We start from the raw sequence: 21353 nt of genomic DNA, 5'->3' as shown, positions 1-21353 counted from the left end.
ACACATTGATGTTTCTCTCCCTCTCTTTCTCCCTCCCTTCCCCTCTCTAAAAAATGAATAAATAAAATCTTTTAAAAAATCAACACAATGAGATACCACTTCGCACCAGTTAGAATCCCCATGATTAACAAATCAACAAACCACAAGTGCTGGTGAGGTTGTGGAGAAAAGGGAGCCCTAGTTCACTGTTGGTGGGAATGCAGACTGATACAGCCACTATGGAAAACAGTATGGAATTTCCTCAAAAAAATAAAGATGGAATTGCCTTTTGATCCAGCAATTCCACTGCTGGTATTATACCCTAAGAATCCTGAATCACCAATTCAAAAGAACCTCTGCACCCAAATGTTCATAGCAGCATTATTTGCAATAGCTAAGTGCTGGAAACAGCTTAAGTGCCCGTCAGTATATGAGTGGATCAAAAAACTGTGGTACATTTACACAATGGAATACTATGCAGAAGAATGAAAGAAGGAGCTCCTCCCCTTCATGACAGCATGGATGGAACTGGAGAGCATTATGCTAAGTGACATAAGCCAGGCAGTGAAAGACAAATACCATGATCTCACCTATAAGTGGAACCCAATCAACAAAACAAATTAACAAGCAAAATAGAACCAGAGACATGGAAATAAAAAACAAAGTGACAGTGACCAAAGGGGCAGGGAAAGGGGGATAACAGGGGAAAGAAGGGGAAGGAGCAAGTCAAGGAACATGAACAGAGGACCCAAGGGCAGGGACAATGGGGTAGGGATTGACTGTGGGAGCTGGGGAGGGGGAACAGGGACGGGGGGAGAGGATACAGAGCAGGGGAGAGCAATGGGGAAAAAGGCAGGACAACTGTAACCGAACAACAATAAAAATAAAATTAAATATATGAATAATAAACTGCCAATAAATATATATCTATCAAAAATTACTTTAAACGCAAATGGATTAAATGCTCTAATCAAAAGACGTATGGAGGTTGAATGGGTAACAAAACAAGACCCTTACATATACTCTTCACAAGAGACTCACTGCAGATTGAAAGACACACAGAGACCAAAAGTAAAGGGGTGGAAAAAGATATTTCATAAAAGTAGAAATGGAAAAGAAAATAAAACTTGGAGAGCAATACTTATACCAGACAAAATAGGCTTTGAAGCAAAAGCTGTAACAAGAGAAAACAAAGGACCCAGAAATTCCACTTCTGGGTACTTATCCAAAGAAACACAAAACACTAAATCAAAAAGATATATATACATACATCTGTTTATTGCAGCTTTATTTACAATAGCCAAGTTATGGAAGCAACCTAAGTGTCCATCGATGAATGAATAGATAAAGAAGTGGTGCGTATATATGATGGAATGTGATCCAGCCATTAAAAAAATAGTGAAATCTTGCCATCTGCAGCAGTGTGGATGGACCAAGAGGGTATTGTGCTGAGTACAATAAATCAGACAGGAAATACCATATGATTTCACTTACATGTGGAATCTATAAAACAAAATAAACAAGGAGATTCAGAGAACATTTTGACAGTTGCTAAATGGAAGGGGGGTTGGGGAGATGGATGAAAAAGGTGAAGGGATTGAGAAGTACAAATTGGTAGTCACGGAACAGTCCTGGGGATGTAAAGTACGGCCTAGGGAATAGAGTCGACGATATAGTAATAATTATGTGTTAGATGGATACAAGATTTCTCATGGTGATTATTTTGTGGGTTGTACACCTGGAACTAGTATAATATTGTATGTCAACTGTGATGGAGAAATAAAAATTATTATTTAAAAATGATCTTTTATAACTTGTTATTGCTAGTGTACAGAAATGCTGCATTATTACTTGGCTCTTTTTTAAAAAAAAATGAATTTCTTACTCCATAAGATTGAGAGCTTGAGTTTGAGGGGTCAACAGGCCCTCAATGAATTAGGTATTCAGGGCTGGCATTCAATGCTACACAGTAAAATGGTGGTACCACTTACTAAAATATTGAACTATTTCCACAGTGGACCCCCTTCTTTCCCTCTCACACCCAGGCCATCCAGGACTTTTCCTCTGGACAGACACAGGCCTCCTCAAGTTCCAGACACCTGGTAATAATGAGGTTTAATATTTTTTCTTATGTTTCCAAGGCATTCATGTAGCATCTCCTACAAAAGTAACATTTTGTCTTTGCCAAATGTTTTTCCATTGGAATGTTTTGTTATTAATGTGCAGGCATTAGTTATATATTTTGAGTGCTCTTCTGTTGGTTTTGTGTACTGCAATACCTTTTCACTCTTTTTTGTACTTCTACACCCAGCACAGCTGGGGCCTTAAGCCCTGTTCCACAAGTATCTGTTGTGTTTATGCCATTCCCATCCATGTGAGTTATTAAATATTTTGAATGTTGCTTCTTATGCTCACATACCGATGCAAACATAAATGCCAAGGGTAAACTATTAATCCAAGTGGTTTCTTACCCAGGTGTGCAGGGAGCTCAGGAGGAGATGATGAGTGCTGGGGTTCAAGCAGGGAGCAGGAGAGCTGAGTTGTCACTAGGAGATTCCAGCTAGCACCGCCCCCCCATTTCCTGCCTAAATCCTCGCTGCTTTACCAAGTCTCCCCTCCACTTGGGGCTCCCACAGGCACCTCAACCACACATGTTTCTGACTGAACACATCATTTTTAAATGCTAAGCATGCGCTCCTCCCGACTCCCCACATCAGTGAAACAGTGTCTCCAACCATCTTCTCCCCTACAGTAGAAAAGTCAGAATCATCCTCGGCTCCACCTTATCCTCCTTTCCTCTCTATTATTCCTTACCAAGATGTGTCATTTCTAGGCTATAAAAAATCTCTTGAATATGCCCTTTTCCCCAATCCCGATGACAGCTGTCTCCTAAATTTTTGAAGTTTCCCAGCCTGTCTCTTAGCCTCCAGCCTCTCCTCCAGTGCTTCCCCTGCCCTGCTACCAGCATTAGCAGTCCTGCCTGGCCCATTAGCCTGCTCTGTTTCCTCATCTGTGGACGGAAGTGTATAGGAGCCATCTGCCTTGGCAGGGAGCAGGGTTTTATCACTGACACAGCTTAGAATGGAGCTAATATAAAGCAGTCTGACTCTGAGTTGGTTTTATTGTTGCGTTAAAGTTTCCTACAGACAATGCACTCCTTTTGCCTTCACCTGGCCAACTGTTTCCATCCCCATTCTTGTTGGTATGCTACTGGAGATAATAAGATCTGTCTCACAGGGCTGCCATGAAGGTCAAGTGGAAGGATGCTCACTGAGAATGCAGCCCAGGCCCCTGCATATGGTGAGCACTTAACGCTAGCAGTGATTAGTAATAACATTATTTTTGGTTCCATATATGACACCCATTTTGGCAAGCAAAACCTTTCTGGCCTCAGACACTCCCTTCGACCCTCCTGAACGCTATACCCTAGCGAAATTGTTCATTCTGCCTTCACCAAACCAAGTTCTTCCGTGTTTCCATGCTTTTGCCAATGCCCTTTCCTCTGTCTGGATGTTGTCTCTCTTCTCTGTAGATTCATCACTTCAGATCCAGCTCAGTCATGTTTTCTGTGAAGCGTTCCTCAAATTATCCAGACAGAAGGAATCCCTCTTCCCTCTTGTGATCCCATGGCCCTGGCTCCTGTCTCTTCTGTGAAGCAGTCCTGGATGGAACTCCTGGAAGGGAGAGTCTATATGTGCTAATCTCTGCGATCAACTTTGTATCCATAGTCACCAAAACTGGTGAGCCCACAATACCAGCTCAATACTTGCAGGGATGTTGCTTGTTTTGTTTTATTGGAATGAATGAATGGGAATGGTTTTGACTTCACTCTAGACCTAGCAAAAAGTTTGGGCACTCACAGTTTTGGTCATTTTATGTAACCTGGTATTAAACTTTTCTTTGCATACACCAAGAAAAATATTCCCAAATACTAGCATACCTGTCTTCTTAAGGAACTCAGTAACTAAAGGGAAGACCTTTTAAAGGCGGAAAGAATGAGCAGGTCAGCTCTATCTTTGCAGCTGTCCCGGAGAGGGCGCTGTTCCGAAATCAAACCTCCAGAGGCCGGGACTGAAATACCAGCGGGTTCCCACAGGATTCAGCATCCCTCGCTTCCCAGGCAGCAGCCACGGGTCCCCAGCGGAGCATCTGCCCACAAACATGGCTGCGCCCTGCCTAGCTTCTCCTGGCCGGGACAGGCTGGCCAGGCTGGCCTTGCCAGTACTCGGGGACTTCCTCCAGCAGTCCGCTTCCTGCACCGCTGGCATTTAAACCCGTGCCGGGGTCTGCGGGCTTCGGATGCGGATGCTGGGCTGTCCTCCAGCTGGGCAGGGCCGTGGCATCCCTTGAGCCATCCGGCTGGGCAGGAGCGGAGCCGAAGCACCTAACTGTACCCGGGTCAGAGCAGCGGCAGTCTAGCGGGGAGATTGCGAACCCCAGCATCTGGCAGTTTAATTACAGGTTTGACTTTAATTTCCAAGATCGCAACCCTCCTGCCCAGCCCCGGTATTTTTCCTCCCTCTGTCCTCGGTTGCTGGATGAGTACGGGCTGGGCTTGGTCGCAGGAGCTTGAGAAGAGCTTGTTCTCCGCCCCGGGAGGTGTTCCAGGGACCTTCGAGCCGCGAGCCCCAGACATGGTGAGGCAGAGCTCCGCTCTCCGGTGAGTGAGGCGGCGGCGCAGTTCTGAGCTCTGCAGACACGCCCTGCGGGGCATCTTTCCCAGGAGCCAAGGGCACCGGGACACGGGACTCGGTGCCCTCCTGCTGGGGCTGCGTGAGCGCAGGGTCGAGCAGCAGCCGCGATGTTCAGCTGGCTGGGTTCCGACGACCGCCGGAGGAAGGATCCCGAGGTCTTCCAGACAGTGAGCGAGGGGCTCAAGAAACTCTACAAAAGCAAGCTTCTACCTCTGGAAGAGCATTACCGTTTCCACGAATTTCACTCACCTGCCCTGGAGGATGCCGACTTTGACAACAAGCCCATGGTCTTGCTGGTGGGCCAGTACTCCACTGGGAAGACCACTTTCATCAGGTGAGCCGGTCCAGGACCTGGGCAGTCCCACCCTGCCACCCAGCGCTTATGCCTCCCCGTTCACTCCTGGTGCCCCCTCCACACTGAGTCCCGTCTTCACTTGTGGGCTCTGAAGAAATCTTTGCACATCTGTCCAAAGCTTACCCCACAATTTCACTGCCGGTCCCCCGTCCCATCCTACGCAGTGCCCCCCCCCCAACCCCGTACTTAGATCCTTGGCTTGGGTGGTCAGTTTAAAGTGTTAAGATTCAGAGCCATCCTATTATTCTTCCCATTTTATGGATGGTGAAACCAAAGCCTAGGAGGCACAAATGAGAAATTCCCTGGTTCTAAGAGTACTTTATGCTTGTGGGGGTGTCTTACACCCTCACTTTTTAAGGGACATGCCCTTTATGTCCAGTTCTACTTCCCTTGCCTTTTAAAGCCTTCAGCCACTCACATGGGGTCTTTAGAGTTGCAGCTGAAGAGGTGGGCTGGGGACCCTGTGGCCCCCCCCTGCCTGGTAGTGTGACTTACCCTTCTTTTATCATTTTCCTTCTCTGAGCAGAGCTCCTACATAGAGTTCTTGGACACTGCATAGAAGCAGTATTCAGAAACAAAATGTATTTTTATCTTTTCCCTTTTTTGATCTTAGTGGCTCAGTAATAATATTAAAGTTCTTTTAGAGGTGGTGGGGACATTGATGATGGTCTCATCCGGCCCTTTGACTTAGCAGGTGAGATAACTGAGGCATAGAGAGGTTAAACACATCGTCCAGAGTCATCTCACTGGGTGGGAGGCCAACTTGGGATGCTGGTCCGAGATGCATGGGAGTAGATGCTTGGCTAAAGGCCTGTAACTTTGAAGGTGTGTCAGCCAGTCTCTTGAATTACAGAATCCTTGGGCTGGAGGGATCCTCAGGAAGTCAACTTGTCCACCCTACATTCAGAAAGGTCCACATATTGTCCACTTGAGTGATGAGAATCCTTATCTTTAAAAGACAGGCTTCTCTCCAGTCCTCAGTCCACACAACCTTCAAGGCCAGGCCATTTTCCTTGGCCTCATTTATAGCCATCGCCAAGCTGTTGAGGGTACTTATGGTCCTCTGTGGTGAGAGTCAGGCTCCTACAGTGTAGTGATGGCTTCTATGGCCAAAAAAGTCAACGGTGTTCATTTCTTGCAGGATTTAAAACGGGGGTGCTCTTGTTTCCATTCATTTACTGAGAACCTGTAACACCAGAGCACTATTCTTTGTTTGGCAAGAAAAGCAGCAAAGTTAACAGTCTGGTTACTGGTCTTCTAGATATAAATTTCCTCTTAATGCTAAGCTTATAACACAAGCCTTCTGGAAGCAGGGCATGCCCCACGCTAACAGGGTGTGTCTGAACAGAATGCCACATCAAGTTTTCCCTTGGATGGATAGCCTCGGGCTCAGCAGCTCTGAGAGGCTGAGTGATTTCTTAAGAAGTTTGGTGCCCAGGTCGGGGAGCAGGAGAGGTAGATGGGCTGCTTGGCTTTTGACTCTCTTACATAGTTAGAACTGTAAGAGTCCTTAGCTCTGAATCGTACCCATTGCGTCTTGACTTTTTAAAAGGTCAGCTCCTCCTTTGAAAATCTGACGAAAGCTATGGACCTACTAATGCACATAATCCCAGATTTACATATAATCTTGTGGGCCCAAGGGCCACCTTGGACTTTAGGGTGAGAACTCTGATCTAAGCCATCTCCTTTATTTTATTAAACACCCATTGCTGCCACAGACACTAGAGATGCCTGGGTTCTGTGCAAGGTCTCATTGTAGGCTGTGTCCTCTGCCCGGCCCGGATCATGCCCCCCAGGAAGGCTGGGCCCTTTACAGATGGCTCCTGCCCTTGCAGAGCGTTCCCTGGCCCTCTGGACACACTTGGTAATTCAGAGCTTCTCCTTCCTGTTACACCAGCCCTTACAACCGTGCCTTTGCTCCTTGGGGCCTCACCTGGGGTCTCAGCCACAGGAGGTTCCCAGTATTGGTTTGCCAAATGGGAGGGAAGGTGGGGAAAGGCAGATGTCCCTGGGGTGGGGGGGGGGGGGGGATGGACAGAAGAGGCTATCGGAGCAGCAGTCAGGTTTAATTGCCTCTTGCCTGAGACTCTTCTCCTGGCTTTGTCTGAGTCATGCTGGCTGGTAACTGGGTCTGGGAAAGTGGCAGGGTCAAGTTGCCAGAGATTATTTGTTATCTGAGGGAAACAGGAAGGCTGGGAGAGGCAGATCCCTCCTCTTTCTTATCCTCCAAGTACCAGAGTTCTCTCTCCCCACTCATGTCAGTAACTGAATTTAGCTCATGCATCAGAAGCTGTCTGCCTTTGAGGGAGAGTGTGCCAGCAGGGTAGGAGGGCTTGCAGCATGGGGAAGCTTTCCCAAACCAAATTACATATTTTCCTTCCTTCTCATTAAATCCACTGAACAGTTATTTTCTTTAAATTGGAAAATGCAGAGAAGAATGAATTGGAGGAGAAGGAAAAAGAAATCACCCATAATGCCACAACTCAAGGAAAACCACTTTAAATATCATTCACATATACATATAAATCTATATATTTCCAGTATTTTTAGCTATCGTTTCCCACAGTTAAGATCACATCAGAATGTAATTTTGTATGCTGATTTATTTCACTTAAAGCGTGAGCATTCCTCATGTAAATTAAAAAAAAATCTTTGTAAGCATTATTTTTAAGAGCCTCGTGGTATTTCGATGTGTATGCAATTATTCATTGGACCAGTCTACTTCTTTTGAATGTTCTAGGTTGTTTCTAATTTTTATGCTATTGTAGAATCACTCGGAATATCTCTGTGCATAATATTTTTCCACAGACTGACTGTTTTCTCAGATTCCCAGGAGTGAAATCACGAGGCCAAAGGTTATACAGAGTTGTTTCTGTTTATTCATTTATTTTGCTTTTCAATTTTGGTATTCAGAGTCATATTTCTGAGTTGCTTTGCAAGAGGGTAAGTTGGTACAACATCCCTTTCCAAGGCTCCGCTGGGGTAACGGTGTGTCAGGCGTAGCTCTCAGGGCGACCTCGCCCCCTGCCCTCCCCCTTCCCCACTACTTGCCCTGAGCTCCGTGAACGGCCCTCCATCCCTGGCCTGAACCTGTGAGGGACCTTTCTCTCAGGAACAAAGACTTGCCTCTTCCTTCCCCAGCCCTTGGCCTTGGCCTTGGCCTCTGGAGTGCCCACCCACTTTCGGTTACATGCACTTGCCGCAGGGTCTATTTCTTTTCTCAGGAAGAACATGCAGAAAAGGACATTCTTCTAATAACTAATTAATGTGCCATGATCTCTGCCTGAAATAACTTCCCTGGCCTACAGCCCGGCAACTCAGAGTAATAAAATAAACAATAAATGGGCCTGGTGGCTGCTCCCTCCAACACAGGCTGCCTCTTCGGAGTACAGTAGCTCTGTGTGCCTCTGGCCTGGCAGCCTTTCCCCCTGCCTCTGCTCTTTTTCTCCCTTCACGCATCCTCTCGCTGGCATGCAGCCTCCAGTCCCTCCTCCCTTGCAGCATTTGGCCCGCTAGTCCTGGAGGTGAATAGCCAGCTGCTTCAGAGGCTAAGGAAGGCCCAGTGCTCTCAGGCGCTGTAAGGCAGGCCACGTACAGGACCAGGGCGGGGGGGAGTGTTGGGTCTCAGGCCTGGGCCTGCCAGAGCCGAGCTGCCTGCATCTGTGCACAGAGAGGTCTGGGCCAATCTCAAGGGTCACATGGCCCTTCTATAGCATGACGTGGACACTGAAGGATGAGTACATAGTGGGGGCTGTACTCAGCTGACACTTTCAACCTCCCCAATTTCTTCAGGGGATGTTTGAATGCCCCCCAAAGGTGACTCAGCATTTACCTGTGGCTGCTCCATCTCCCATCACTACCCTGGCATCCCGCCGCCCAGGCCTCACTCCGTGCATCACAGCATCGCTGTCCGCCCCAGGAAAGTGGGTCATCTGCAAAGTTGAAGGCCTAGACACAGGGCCCACCTTTGCAGCTAGACCCACTGACCTCTGCCAGGTCTGTCCTGCCAGGCACAGTCCCTGCAACACCTCTGTCCTGTCCACCCTGAGCTCTGGACATCCTTTTCCTGTCAGGGCTCTGACCTGCTGGTCGCTAAGTGAGGCTGGGTCTGCCTGCTGCCTTGAAAGTCAAGGGTGTGGAGGTCATCAGGAGGGGCACTGACGGGAGGAAGTGGCACCTCTGGAGAAAGGGCTCCATCTCATAACCGCTGACATGGGGACAGGGCCATGGAAAGAACACAGCCTGCTCAGCAGAATCCAGGTCCAGCAGATACTAACCAAGAGACTCGTAACCAAGATCTAACCCTCCTGAACCTCAGTTTGCTTATCTCTATCTTGTGAATCGTGACAACTGCCTCACAGGGTCATTCTCAGGAGCAGGAGGGGAAAGAACCTGTGTAGCTGCAGCTCTGTTCCAGGCACTCTGCTTGGGGCTTTATCATTTCCTCTCCTCTTTCTAGCTGATCTCTAAGCAGAGGCTAAGGGGCTGGCCCTCAGGAGGTGGGGAAGCCCCTGTCCACTGCCCAAATTGGGGATGAGTGGGGAGGGGAGGCGTGTGCAGGGAGGGCTGGAGGAGGAGCCTGAGTGGGCAGTGCTGAGGGGTGGATGGGCAGGAGGCTTGACAGTGTGGCCACTCGTCTCCTTTGTGCTGGAGTCACCTCTTCCCGAGGCAGAGGCTGCTGTGCCCCAGGAACAGTGGGGGCTGACACAGACCTCAATTCCACCTTTGGGGTTCTGCCACCTCCTCCTTCATTTTGTGCCTCTGGGGTGCTTTACAGTGTCCCTAAAACCCCGTGAGGCTGACAGGGCAAGTATTATTGTTTGGACTCTGTTTTAAAGCTAAAGTACCCAAGGCTTAGAGAGACCTAAGATATAACGCAAATACCTATGATACAAGATAGAAAGTTATATGTGCCTTTAGGGTCTACTAAAGGTAAGGGTGTCAGGTTCGGGACGACAGAACGAACCAGTTAAGGCTTCGCGGAGGAGTCACTGGGCCTGGATTTGGAGACTGTGTAGAAAGAAATGCAGTGAGTACTTACAGACAACAAGGCGGTGTTTGTTTTCTCTAATTAGTGTCTCTGCAATATGAGCACATGTCTGGGGTAGGCTTTGTGTTTCCCAAGCTCATGGATGTCATATCACAACCTTCATGCTGTCCCTTTGACCTACTATAGTTAGAAACTAAGTATTATTCCCATTTTAAAAACCAGGGAAACTGAGTCAGTGGGCTGTTGGGTGACATGTCCAAAGTCATGTCTGTGATGGAAGAGCCACTCGTGAAGGTGCATCGCCCGACTGAGCCAGCCCACGGCAGCACTGTTGTGGAGCCTGGCCCGTCTGTTCCCTGCCCTGGGGACTCAGGTCTGAGGTCTGGCTGCCTCAGAGTACAGACGGGTACTTTGGAAGCTGACTGAGTTAAGATTCTTGGCTGTGTCTTACCCTGGGTGCCTAGGTCACCAGTAAAGCAGACCACATGTTCAGGTTGCCAGGCCAGCAGGACACGCACGCACACACACACACACACACACACAATGAGGGAAATGTCATGAAGTAATTTACTGAAGAAAATATGCAGAAAAAAACATCAAAATTGTGTTGGACTTTCTGACACTTGTTTTATGATTTTAGTATTTACTTATTTTAGCTCTCAAAGTTGCTTAATATTTTCACTTGGCCATTAACTTGGGAAACCTACATCTCAATTTACTCCACCACAACACTGAAATAATGCTGCCTTCCCGCAGTGCTGGTAGGACCGACACAGTGGAATAATTTGGGTAAAGGCCCCAGAACAGCACCTGCCACTCAGCGGTCCCTCCTTGTCCTTGCGTGTCCTCATCGCCGCCGTTCCCACCCAGGCTTGAATGAACTTTCCTTTGTTTCTCCTGCTGTGGGAATGGTTTTGCCTGGCAACAGAGGCGATCTGTATCACTTCCCATAGAGAAGCAGTGATGAGATCCCTCGATAGGTTGTCCTTTCTGGACACAGTGGTGGCTTTGTTAAGGGGCACTCGATGCTGCAAGCCATACCCAAATGTCCCTGAGAATTTACCCAGCTCCTGTTCTCTGTGTGGCCCCACTGTGTCCCTGGATGGGCTGATGGCTCTGCTGGACTCTGTGTTTCTCCAGCCCCTGTGCGGTCGGCAAGTTTGGGATCATGTGGCTTTGGTCTCGGGCAGGACAGCAGGCCCAGCCTCCAGGCCCTCGCTCAGGCAGACCCAGGCTGAGGCTCCAGACATCCCGGGAAGTGACCCTGTTATGCTGGGAAGCGTCACCCTTTCTTTGATCATCAGCTAGCACAGCACGTCTCTGGGGATGGAATCTGAGACGGCTGGGTCAGCGGGACACTTCATCACTGCCATCTGGCCCTGTTCAGGCTGGGTATTCTCAAAGCTGCCTCAGAATCGCTTCTCTCCACTTCTCTCTCTGTCAGATTTCCTGCAAGCCTTTGATCATAACCACCACCCACCTCCTGCGTCAGAATTCACACTTGCCACCCCCCTCCAGGGTCCTGCTCAGGGTTTCTCCCCACATGCTCACGGGGGCAGGTGTTCCTGGCACGCGGACAGAATAGTTGGGCTTTCCCTGGCATGGTGTGTATTCTCATGGAACTTCTTCCCAGGGGAGTCCGGCTTTACTATTTTTAAGTCCCAAGAATGTCCTTTCAGAGCCAGTGGGCCTGGAGCCTGCTCTGGTCACCTGGTAGCAACAGCTTTTGCACACCACACCCTACTCATGGAGGCCTCGCTGTGATCCCCACAGGCAGCCGTGTTCGGAGATGAGTACACTGTTGGGTTTGTGGGTGTCAGAGCCTAAACTTTCCCCCAAGGCCTGGGCCCTGGACAGCGTCCTGCCAAACCTCATTCCCCTGAGGCCCTCTTGTCCCATTCCTCATTCTAGTCTCACGTGGGGCTCAGCCGTTTTACATCTCCTGGTCAAGAGGAGACCTAAGGCAGGAAAGGACACAGTAAATGCAGTGGTTAGGAGTGTGATTCTCAGATCCAAGTGCCAGGTTCAAATGCTAGTTGAGCTATTTGCTGGCTCTATAACCTGAGGCAATTATCTATCCTCTGTCTCCTCCTCTTTAAAATGGGATGCTAATCTAGGTACCAGGGACTGGTGTTAAGTGTTTGTAACTAGTGTAATCCTCGGACGCCCTATGAGGTGGGTCTATTAGATAATAAGGATCATCACACTCCCCTCAAAGTAGATGTAAAGATGAAATGAGATAATCCATAGAAAATCTAGAACAGTGTCTGGTACATCACAGGTGCTGGATAAATTGGAACCTTTATCCCCCAGGATATAGAGGAAGGTGTTGAGGTTCAGAGAAGCCCAGTGCCTTCTGAAGGTCATATCCCTCATAGTTAAAGAAAGCAGGTCTGCGGCCCCGGGCTGCTGAGATTCCCTGCCTCTCCCGTGGGCCCTGAAGGAGAAGGCTCATCGAGGAAGCAGGAAATGCTGTCCAAGTGGGCAGTTATTGTGATGTATCCTCATCCATAGCCCAAGTGCCAGATTTCAAAATGGTCCTCTAATGAAGGAAATCCTGCCCTCACACCCAGGCTGTTGGGCTGGGATCCTGGAGGGAGATGAAGGGCTTCCCAAGGCAACGTGAAACCCTCGGTGTGTGGCGGGGGTGGCCTCCTGGGCAGCAGCTTCTCTACTGGCTCCCTGGGGAGGACCCATAGCAACCTGACTTAAACTGCCTGAGCCACAGAGTAAGCTGATGGCTCAGAGGCACAAGCAGGATGTCCACGAGCCAGAAGAAATGCCAGCGAGTCTCCTCGGCCACCACCCTGTGGACGGAGCAGGACCCTGCTCCAGGTGCACCTTGGGGAGGCACAGGATGGACAGAGAACTTGGGCCTGGAGACATGGCCCCTGGTCCCAGCTCTGCCCTGACCTTCTGTGGGGTCTTGATTGGTTCTCTCTGGTAGTGATTTCCTCAGAGTAGAAGACAGTTGAAGAGCAAAGGATTTGGTGTCAGACTAATACAGGTCTGGGTTTCAACTCCATTATTAGCTGTTTAATGAGGAAAAAGTCACATACACCTTCCAAGCCTTGGTTTCTTCGGTACCTACCTAGAGGGCTGCTGTGAGACCCAGAGATGATAATGTCCCCCAGAAGATCAGTATAATGCCTGGCATGCGGAAATGCTATTGAGTGTCAGAGATATTATCAATAAAACAAGAGGGTTGTCAACCCCAGCTGCACCTTAGGATCGACTGGGGGCTCCTGAAAAGGGCCAGTGGCCAGGGCTCCAGCTGAGTAGATAGGTCAGAACCTTTGGGGTTGGGGGTGGCCCAGGCACCATTAGGTAGAGCTCCACAGTAGCTCAGCTGGGCAGCTGGGGCTGAGGACCACTGATCCAGGGGATCTTCAGGTTCTCTTCCCAACTAACAGTCTCTGACTTGGCCTCTTCTCCTAATTTTTCCCTCTGAGCATGGGCCTTCAAAGTTTGGAGGTTCTCAGCTTATAGTGAGGGCTCACTGCATGAGTTTGTGATTGTTGGTTAATACTTTCCTTAGCTTCGTGTCTATCCTGGTCTTGGAAGATGCCCCTGGGACTCTCCTCTGGCCAGTCCCAACCCTATAGAGTTCTGGGCTCCTGCCCTGAATTCAGACTCATGCTATTTGGGCTCAAAGCTGTTCTAAGCTTCTTCAAAAGGACTCGGTTGTCCTTCTAAGTTGTTCTCTTCATTCTCTGGCTCATCATGTGCCTTTGCTCTTGACTTCCAAAGGGAGCAATGCAGAGGGGTAGTGGCCTTGGGCTCTCAATCCTCAGTCTGGGAGAAGAGCAAAGAAAGGGACCTGCCACCTAGAGAGTGGATCAAAAGTCTAGGAGGGGATCCACTTTTCCCAGTGTATCTCTCACACTGATTGTGTTTTTGTCTCACGTATGAGCTATTTTTATATTAAAGGACTGACTAACCAGGTAAATGAATAATGACCTGTGGAAAGCTAGCAGAACCCATAGATGGTCTCATTGTAGCCATGCCTCTGTGCAGGTCCTTCAGCAGGTGACCTGCGGTGAAGTCTGCAATACTCTATGCAGCCATCAGTTTCAACCCACGCTCTAGCTCTGAGCCCAAACCTTGCTCTGTTTTTTCCTACTGATTCAGGGAGGGGAAAAGATAAGAACCAAGAAGAACAGATTTGGCATTTTCAGTTCAGCTGCAATCCCACCTTCCCCACAGTGTCTTTGGAATCCTGTCCAGTGGTCACCTCTCCCTGCCATGAAATCGCATGGCTCTAGATCTGCCCTTCCCCCATGACACACATCATCACCTGCCTTGTGGTAGACACACAGCATTGATCTACCAGCAGAACCCCTGCCTATGACTGTGCTCCCTTCTGCCAGGTACCTGCTGGAACAGGATTTCCCAGGCATGAGGATTGGGCCCGAGCCCACCACTGACTCCTTCATCGCGGTCATGCAGGGCGAGGTGGAGGGGATCATCCCCGGGAACGCCCTGGTGGTGGATCCTAAGAAACCCTTCCGGAAGCTCAACGCCTTTGGCAATGCCTTCTTGAACAGGTGAGTGCAGTGGGAACACACACCCTGACTGTTCCCTGTTCTTCTTCTTGGAGTATGAGAAGGGAAAGAACAGGGTCTTAGGAGGGTCACTGCCTTTTCTATACCTATAGTCTCTCTTGATTGTCCCTAACTTGCTGGGAATGTAACTGAGTCAGTCCCCATAGGTTAGGGGTGTGGGAGCTGCAAATGGTAGGCTGACTCCTCCTGACCAAGAAGCAGGTTGAATCACATCCCCTCTATCTGCACCTCCTGCCAATAAAAACAGACAGCATTCCCAGCCTTTGCCCGTACTACAGAGAGGATTTGCATCCAGCTGGACAGGGGCAGAGGAAGGCTTTTTGCTGTTCCTGGACATTTTTTTTACTCGGTGGTGAGAACCCTGGACTTAAGATGGAAGCCCTGAGTTTGAGCACTGACTTTCCTACAAAACTCACTGTGTGGCCTGGGACAGGTCACCTTCCCCTCCTCTTGGACAAGTAAAAGCCTATAGACAGCAGGGTCATCGGGATGACTTGAGCAGAGAAAGCTCTAGGGAATGCTTCACATGCTGATCCAGATCTTCCTGTAATTATTCTGTTTAACTAAAATGCCCTCTGATTGCACTTTGTCTATAAATCCACACCCCATTTTTCATGAGTATTGCATTCAAATTTTTTTAACTTCTTTCTCTGATTGGAGATCTTTACAATAAAGGGAAGGACTATGGACTTTGGCTTCAGACAGACCTGGGTTCAAATCCTACCAAATAGCACATGGATCTTGGACAAATTACTTCTCTGTGTCTCACTTGTCCCATCTGTAAAATGGGATAACAGAAACCTTGCGGCCAGAACTCGGAAGGTCTGTGCTTTTCTCCAGGAGCATTTGATGGCTGAGATGGCGGGCATTTAGACTGACCATGGCTGGGGATCCACCTGGCATGTCCATTGCAAGGACCACAGCTCAGCCAGCCTATGGCATGTCCCTCATCAGCTCCCTGTCCTTCTCTGTGGGAATCCAAGCACTCTCCGGTCATCTCAACCTCCTCGTTTGGCAGAGGGTCTTTCTTCCCCTTCTAGAGAAAATGGGAACCAGGGTCCACAGATTCCATCCAGTTGGCTTTTCAAAATCCGCGCATAAATAAGTTCATTTGCCTTAGTCCTCACTTCCTACCACCGTGCTACAGAGAGCTGTGGCTTCTCTTCCTCACAAGGTCTAATTCCTGCCTCACCCTGAACTTCATCCTCCCTTGGTCCCTCCCCTCCACATGGAAATATCTCCTCTTGAAAACCCTACAGCAGGTCCTACTAACTTTCACCCTCTCTCTTTTCACAGCCAAGTTTCTTGGCTTCACCTCCTTTTGACTTCCAGTCCCCCAGCCTGTGGAACATGGCTTCACCCTATTCCAGCTGCTTGTGTGAAGGTCACCATGACCTCATAGTGATCATAAGCAGCAGGCTCCTTCCACCCTTACCTTCCCCCACCTCTCCTCCTGCCTCCCTGGCCAGGCCCCCTCCAGTCTGCTCTGTGTCCCCTTTTTCTCTGGCTCCTGTGACCTGGTGTCCCACCTAGTCAGGCACATCATCATCACCCTGCCCTTATTACTCCATGTGCTTGACCTGGGTTTTGCCTCACCCACAGCCCCGTCCCCAAACACCAGCCCCATGCACGTGACAACCAGGTTACCAGAAGACAGAAACCCAGCTCAGCAAAATACGGGATGGATTTGAGAATACTGGCGTGTGCCATAGAACCTAAGGAGCAGCATGTGGCTGGGCCTCAGGCATAATGGGAACCATGGGCTTGGAGAAGACAGAGGCTGTGTCACTTACTGTTCTACCCCCATTATCTGGCACAGTACCAGGCACATAGCAGGCACCCCCTAAATATTTGTTGAACTGAACTGGACATGCTGACAACCATCATATCTGATCATGTCACTCTTCTGCTTAAGGCATTCCAATGGGTTTCTACCGCCCTCGTTAAAAAATCCAGATTTCTCAATGTGATTTTCAAGACCTTTGTGATCTGGCCCTTGCCTCCTCCCTGTCTAGCATCATCTCTGGCCATTCCAGCCTTCCTGTTCTCACCTCACTGATGTGTACCTTCCCCCAACCCCTAAATGGGGCGTGCATGCTCTCTCTCATTCCGTGCTGCATTTGCATCTACTTGCATACCGTAACAAATTACTGCTCAGTGACTTAAAACAGCAGAAATGTATTATCTCATAGCTCTGAAGGACAGAGTCTGAAATCAAGGTGTTGGGCAGGGCCGTGCTCCCTCAGAAGATTCTAGAAGAGCACCCTCCCTCACTTCTTCCCTCTTCAGGTCGCCCCAGGTGTTCCTTGCTAGTAGAAGCCTAATTCTAACCTCTGCTTCCTTCTTTACAGGGGGTCTTCCCTCTGCGCATGTCCCTCTCTCCACATCGTGTTCTCCTTTCTCATGGAGTGTTGTTGTATGAAGTTGGACACCTGGAATTTACATAATGCTATTAACCCTAATAAACTTAAATTTAAAAAAAGACACTGGTCCTGTTGGGTCAGGAGCCCACCCTGCTCTTATATGATCTTAACAAATTATATCTACAAAGACCCTATTTTCAAATAAGACCACATTCTGAGTTACGGGGTGGGGGGGGGTGGGTTAGGACTTCAACAGATCTCTTTGAGGGACAGAATTCAACCCGTAACACTGCTCTTTCCCCATGAACTTCTCTCTCAGTCTCTTCACTCCCCATCCACTCATACGCAAACACACAAAGCACACCCACACACCCACTAACTCACGCACGCAGAGCTTGCCAGCTCCCTGCCCATGCTCTTGTCTGCCTGGCATTGCTAGTTATCTTTTGAAATGTTAGTTCAAGTTCTGCCTCCTCTGTGAAACCCTCCCTTTTCCATGTGTCCCGCATCTCTGCCCTTTCACATAACATACCTGGGAGAGTAAAGCACCTTTTAGCTTTCACCAAAAATGACATGTAAGAGAGAAGAAGGCTTGAAGTGGGAAGGGTCTACGTTAGGTGCGCCAATTCGTGTTTTGGGACTTCAGGGTGTAGCCCTAGACATGTTTCCTTGAATAACACTTGGCTTCTACCCTCATGGCAAAGTTTGATATTGGGATAGCCCCTTGAGGTCCAAACATGCGTGATGTGACCCATTCATCAAGGCCAGCTCCTGTGTCTCCTCCTCCAGAAAGCCATCCCTGAAAGCCACCTTTCCACTTTGGGTCTCCCTAAGCCTTCGCCTGACCTTCCTCGGGGTGCTGATCACATACATGTTGTGGTTAGCTGTGTGCCTGCCCCCTCTCCTCACCAGACTGGGTTCCTTGGGAGCAGGGCTGGAGTCGTGGACATTGTGACGTCCCTGACAGCAGGGGTTCACCGTGTAGGACTGCAGCTGCCCAGGATCACCCAGGGACTTTCCTCAACATACAGGTCCCGGGCCCATGGTTGGGGCTAAGTCTGACCTGGAGCCCAGGCATCTCCATGGGAAGGCAGCCAGGCTTCCGAACCTCTGGCCCCAGGGCAGCGGAGGTGGGCGTGCGGCTGAAACAAGGTGTGTGAGAGGCTACGAGAGGGCAGCGGCTCACGCGGTTTCCTCTCATTCATGCAGGTTCGTGTGCGCCCAGCTGCCCAACCCCGTGCTGGAGAGCATCAGCATCATCGATACACCAGGGATCCTCTCCGGGGAGAAGCAGAGGATCAGCCGAGGTAAGCGAGGTACCTGGTAGAGTTGGGTCTGGGTCCATGCTGTGTTCTTTCTGGTATGTTCTCTTGCTGCCGTAGTTGGATAGAGGCCCCCGTCCTTGCGGTCCCTTGATGAGCCAGCACTGCCTCGTGTGCTGCATGGAAGCATCCTAGGCAGGGGCCAGTGGACCAGTGTGGGTCCATTATAGCTCAGGAGACAGCTGGCCTCAGTCTTCTCCTCTGTAAAATGGAGACATCAGTGTCTGCCTTACTTCCCTCATCAAGGTTATTCATTCTCCAAGCCACAGCTACCGTGGGCCAGGCCCTGGTTGCTTCTGAAGTCCCTGTAGTCCCTGCTCCCAGGACACAGGGGGGGCAGGTACATGCAGAGAACTTCAGCTTGACCACATGAGGATGACAGTGTGCTCACTCTGGGGCCCAGACACAGGGAGCTGGTGTGTGAAAGCGCTTTGAAAACTGTTCACTCCAGACAGATATGGGGCAATTGCTCATTAAGGAGGCCGCCAGAAGGCCAGGGTTCAAAGCCTGCCTCTGCCACTCCCTGGCAACATGAACTTGGGCAGGTTTCTTTGCTCTGGTTGGTTCATCTGTAAAGTAGGAAGAAATAATTCTATCTACCATATAGGTTGTTTGAGGATTAAAAGAAATAATATGGATGAAAAGGCTTCTACCCGGCACACAGCAGTGCCCAGTAAACATGATGCGTTGTAGAGCGTCTCCATCACCAACAGTTTCTGCAGCTTGACTGATGCTGTTAAAACCTAAAAACATCCGCTACTGGCTCTTCACCCCCAGCCTCCCCTGCCACAGTGGCTGTGCGCCCCGGGTAGCCCCCCTACCCTTTCTGTGCCCTATGCTGTATCCCTGCAAGAAAAGCAGATGAGGCCACACCCACCTGATTCTGGAGTTGGGAGCTGGGCTAGAGCCAAATGAGTACTCGGAAGTCAGCATCCGGGAAGGAAAGGCTTCGGACTGGCAAGAGTTCCCTGGGCAGCAGCTGGAACTCTCTCCTCCCCTGAACTGACCTTAGGTGACTGACTGGCTGAGTCCCTCCAGCACTGCCTCGGGCCCCATGCTCTACGGCCCAGCCAGGACAGACACAAGGTGTGTTCTGCAGGTATCTGTGCCACCACAGCAGGAGGCTCAGAAACCCCCTCCACCAGGGGCGTGGCCTGCAAGGGCCAGCACCTGCTTCCCCCAAGCTTCTCAAGGAGACCCCGTAGCCTCACAGGCGACAGGCCAGCACCCAGTGGCTGTGTACTGAGTGCTGCTGGCAAAGGCCTGGGTGCCTGGGTGTGGGCCGCCGCCACTGGGACTGGGCCGCTGTCCAGCCCTCCTGTGAGCCACCTCAGCTTTCCATCCTGAAGGAAGCAGCTCAAGGGCACCAGGCTCTGTATTCAGGGTCTATTGTGGCTGTGTGAGTGGGCACAGCCAGCCCTGGCTGGGGGCAAAGCTGGGAGAGGCCCCCCGGGCTCAGCAGTCTGCTCACGGACCCCATAACCCCAGTCTGTCCTCAAAGGAGACAGAGCCTGCTCTGCAGGGACCTCGTTCTGGACCAGGCTCCAGCAGGAAAACCTGGCCCCTCCCCACATTTCACTGGGGAGGTCATACCTGGGAAGAAGATGGGAAGAAGGCAGTGAGTCAGGAGGAAGCTGTGGTAACAGTTCATGCGTTTGGCAGCCAGTCTGTAAAAGGGGGGTGTCAACCGAAGGCCCTCTGTGGCAGGGGCCTGGGAGCTGGGGCCCCGTGCTCCCTAACTCTGGGCTGCATTGTGGCACAGTCGTTGGAAGGGGTGGGGAGAGCTGATCAGTCAGAAGCCATAGAGCCCATGGTCCTGGGAAGAGAGGGCTGTCTCCCAACCCTTTGGGTCTCTCTGCTCTTTGTAGATATCCTGGCACCCTGCTCAGGGCCCTGTGGAGAGGAAGCTGGTGTGGCTCTCAGTCTGGCTTCTATTAGTTTCCCTAAACACTCCCTCCCTCTCCACCCTCACTCCCACCCCCCACAAGGATTCATCTGGGCTGATCCTGAGTTGAGGCCTGAAGGGGATTTACTGTTTCACACGGGCAGCTTGTGTCTGCTCAAGGAAGGCTCAGGAGAGCCAGCCTTCTCAATCTGAGCTCCCAGCACGTAGGTGGACATGCATCTGCAAGGCCAGGGCCTCCTGGCAGGATGGTTTTCCAGGATGCTGGCCTGGGAGTTCAGAGATGGGGCTTTAGAACCTGTGAATGTCTCCACAGGTTGTATTTCTCCCTGAGCCTGCGTGTTCCCATGTTAACAAGGGGTGATGATACCCATCAGGTGACCTTGTGAGGTCTGTGGATGGGAATGGAAAGACAGACATCAGCCCTGGGTCTAGATCTCTGTGAGCTCCCTACTGTCCCCTTTGTCTGCCATCCAGGGCCCCCCACTCTACAGCCCCAGGGCGCAGCCTGTGCAGCTGGACAGCACAACCCTGCTTCAGGGACTCCTGCCTTCCTCAGCCCCTGTCCTGGTCCATTCTCTTTCCCCTGCCTTCCTCCTTTCCCCTACCTTTCCTCCTGCCTTCATCTTTAGAACTCAGCTGCTGGGTGTGTAGCTGTCTCCCTGCCCCTCCTGTCCTTTCCCACCTAACATGACTAAGCCCCACCTCTGGGAGAAGTGATGGCCCCTTGAGTGGCTGCCCAGGCCAGCTCGCTTTCTGTGCTCCTGAGTCCAGACTACAAATGCAGCTGCTGGCAAAAGCAGCCGGTGCTAAAAACAGGCTGGGAGCTGGGCCACCAGCACTGCAGCGCAGGCCTAGGACAGTGCTGACCTCAGCTCGCCAAGGAGACCAGGAAAATAGGGGGGTCACACACTCTCAGATGTCAGGGGGACCCCGAATAAGAATTTCCAGTATGCACAGTCCCTCCTTCTCCTTCTTCACAAAGCCGTAGAACCTGGAGGCTCTAGCTTATACCTATACACAGAAACACACACATCCACATGCACAAACACCCAGATAGCCACACACATGAACACTCACACTCTCACACATATACCCAAATACACACCCCCACACACATACACCTGCACACACACACACACATGTATACACATACTCACCCACACATACACACATAAACAC

At 50.3% G+C, this 21353-nt stretch overlaps 1 protein-coding gene across 1 annotated transcript in view; it reads left to right on the top strand.

Moving 5' to 3' along the window:
- The first annotated feature begins 4083 nt into the window (after positions 1 to 4083).
- EHD3 (EH domain containing 3) overlaps positions 4084 to 21353 on the top strand; it is a 29786-nt gene continuing 12516 nt past the window's right edge. Inside the window, exons 1-3 of the mRNA XM_024552615.4 lie at positions 4084 to 5007; positions 14389 to 14565; positions 18156 to 18253. Of these exons, the coding sequence (XP_024408383.2) occupies positions 4781 to 5007; positions 14389 to 14565; positions 18156 to 18253 (502 nt within the window). The 5' untranslated portion in view covers positions 4084 to 4780. The remainder of the gene's footprint in view (positions 5008 to 14388; positions 14566 to 18155; positions 18254 to 21353) is intronic.

Source organism: Desmodus rotundus, chromosome 5 (assembly GCF_022682495.2).
Source record: "Desmodus rotundus isolate HL8 chromosome 5, HLdesRot8A.1, whole genome shotgun sequence".
Classification (NCBI taxonomy): Eukaryota; Metazoa; Chordata; class Mammalia; order Chiroptera; family Phyllostomidae; genus Desmodus; species Desmodus rotundus.
This window is presented reverse-complemented; position numbering and strand designations above follow the sequence as displayed.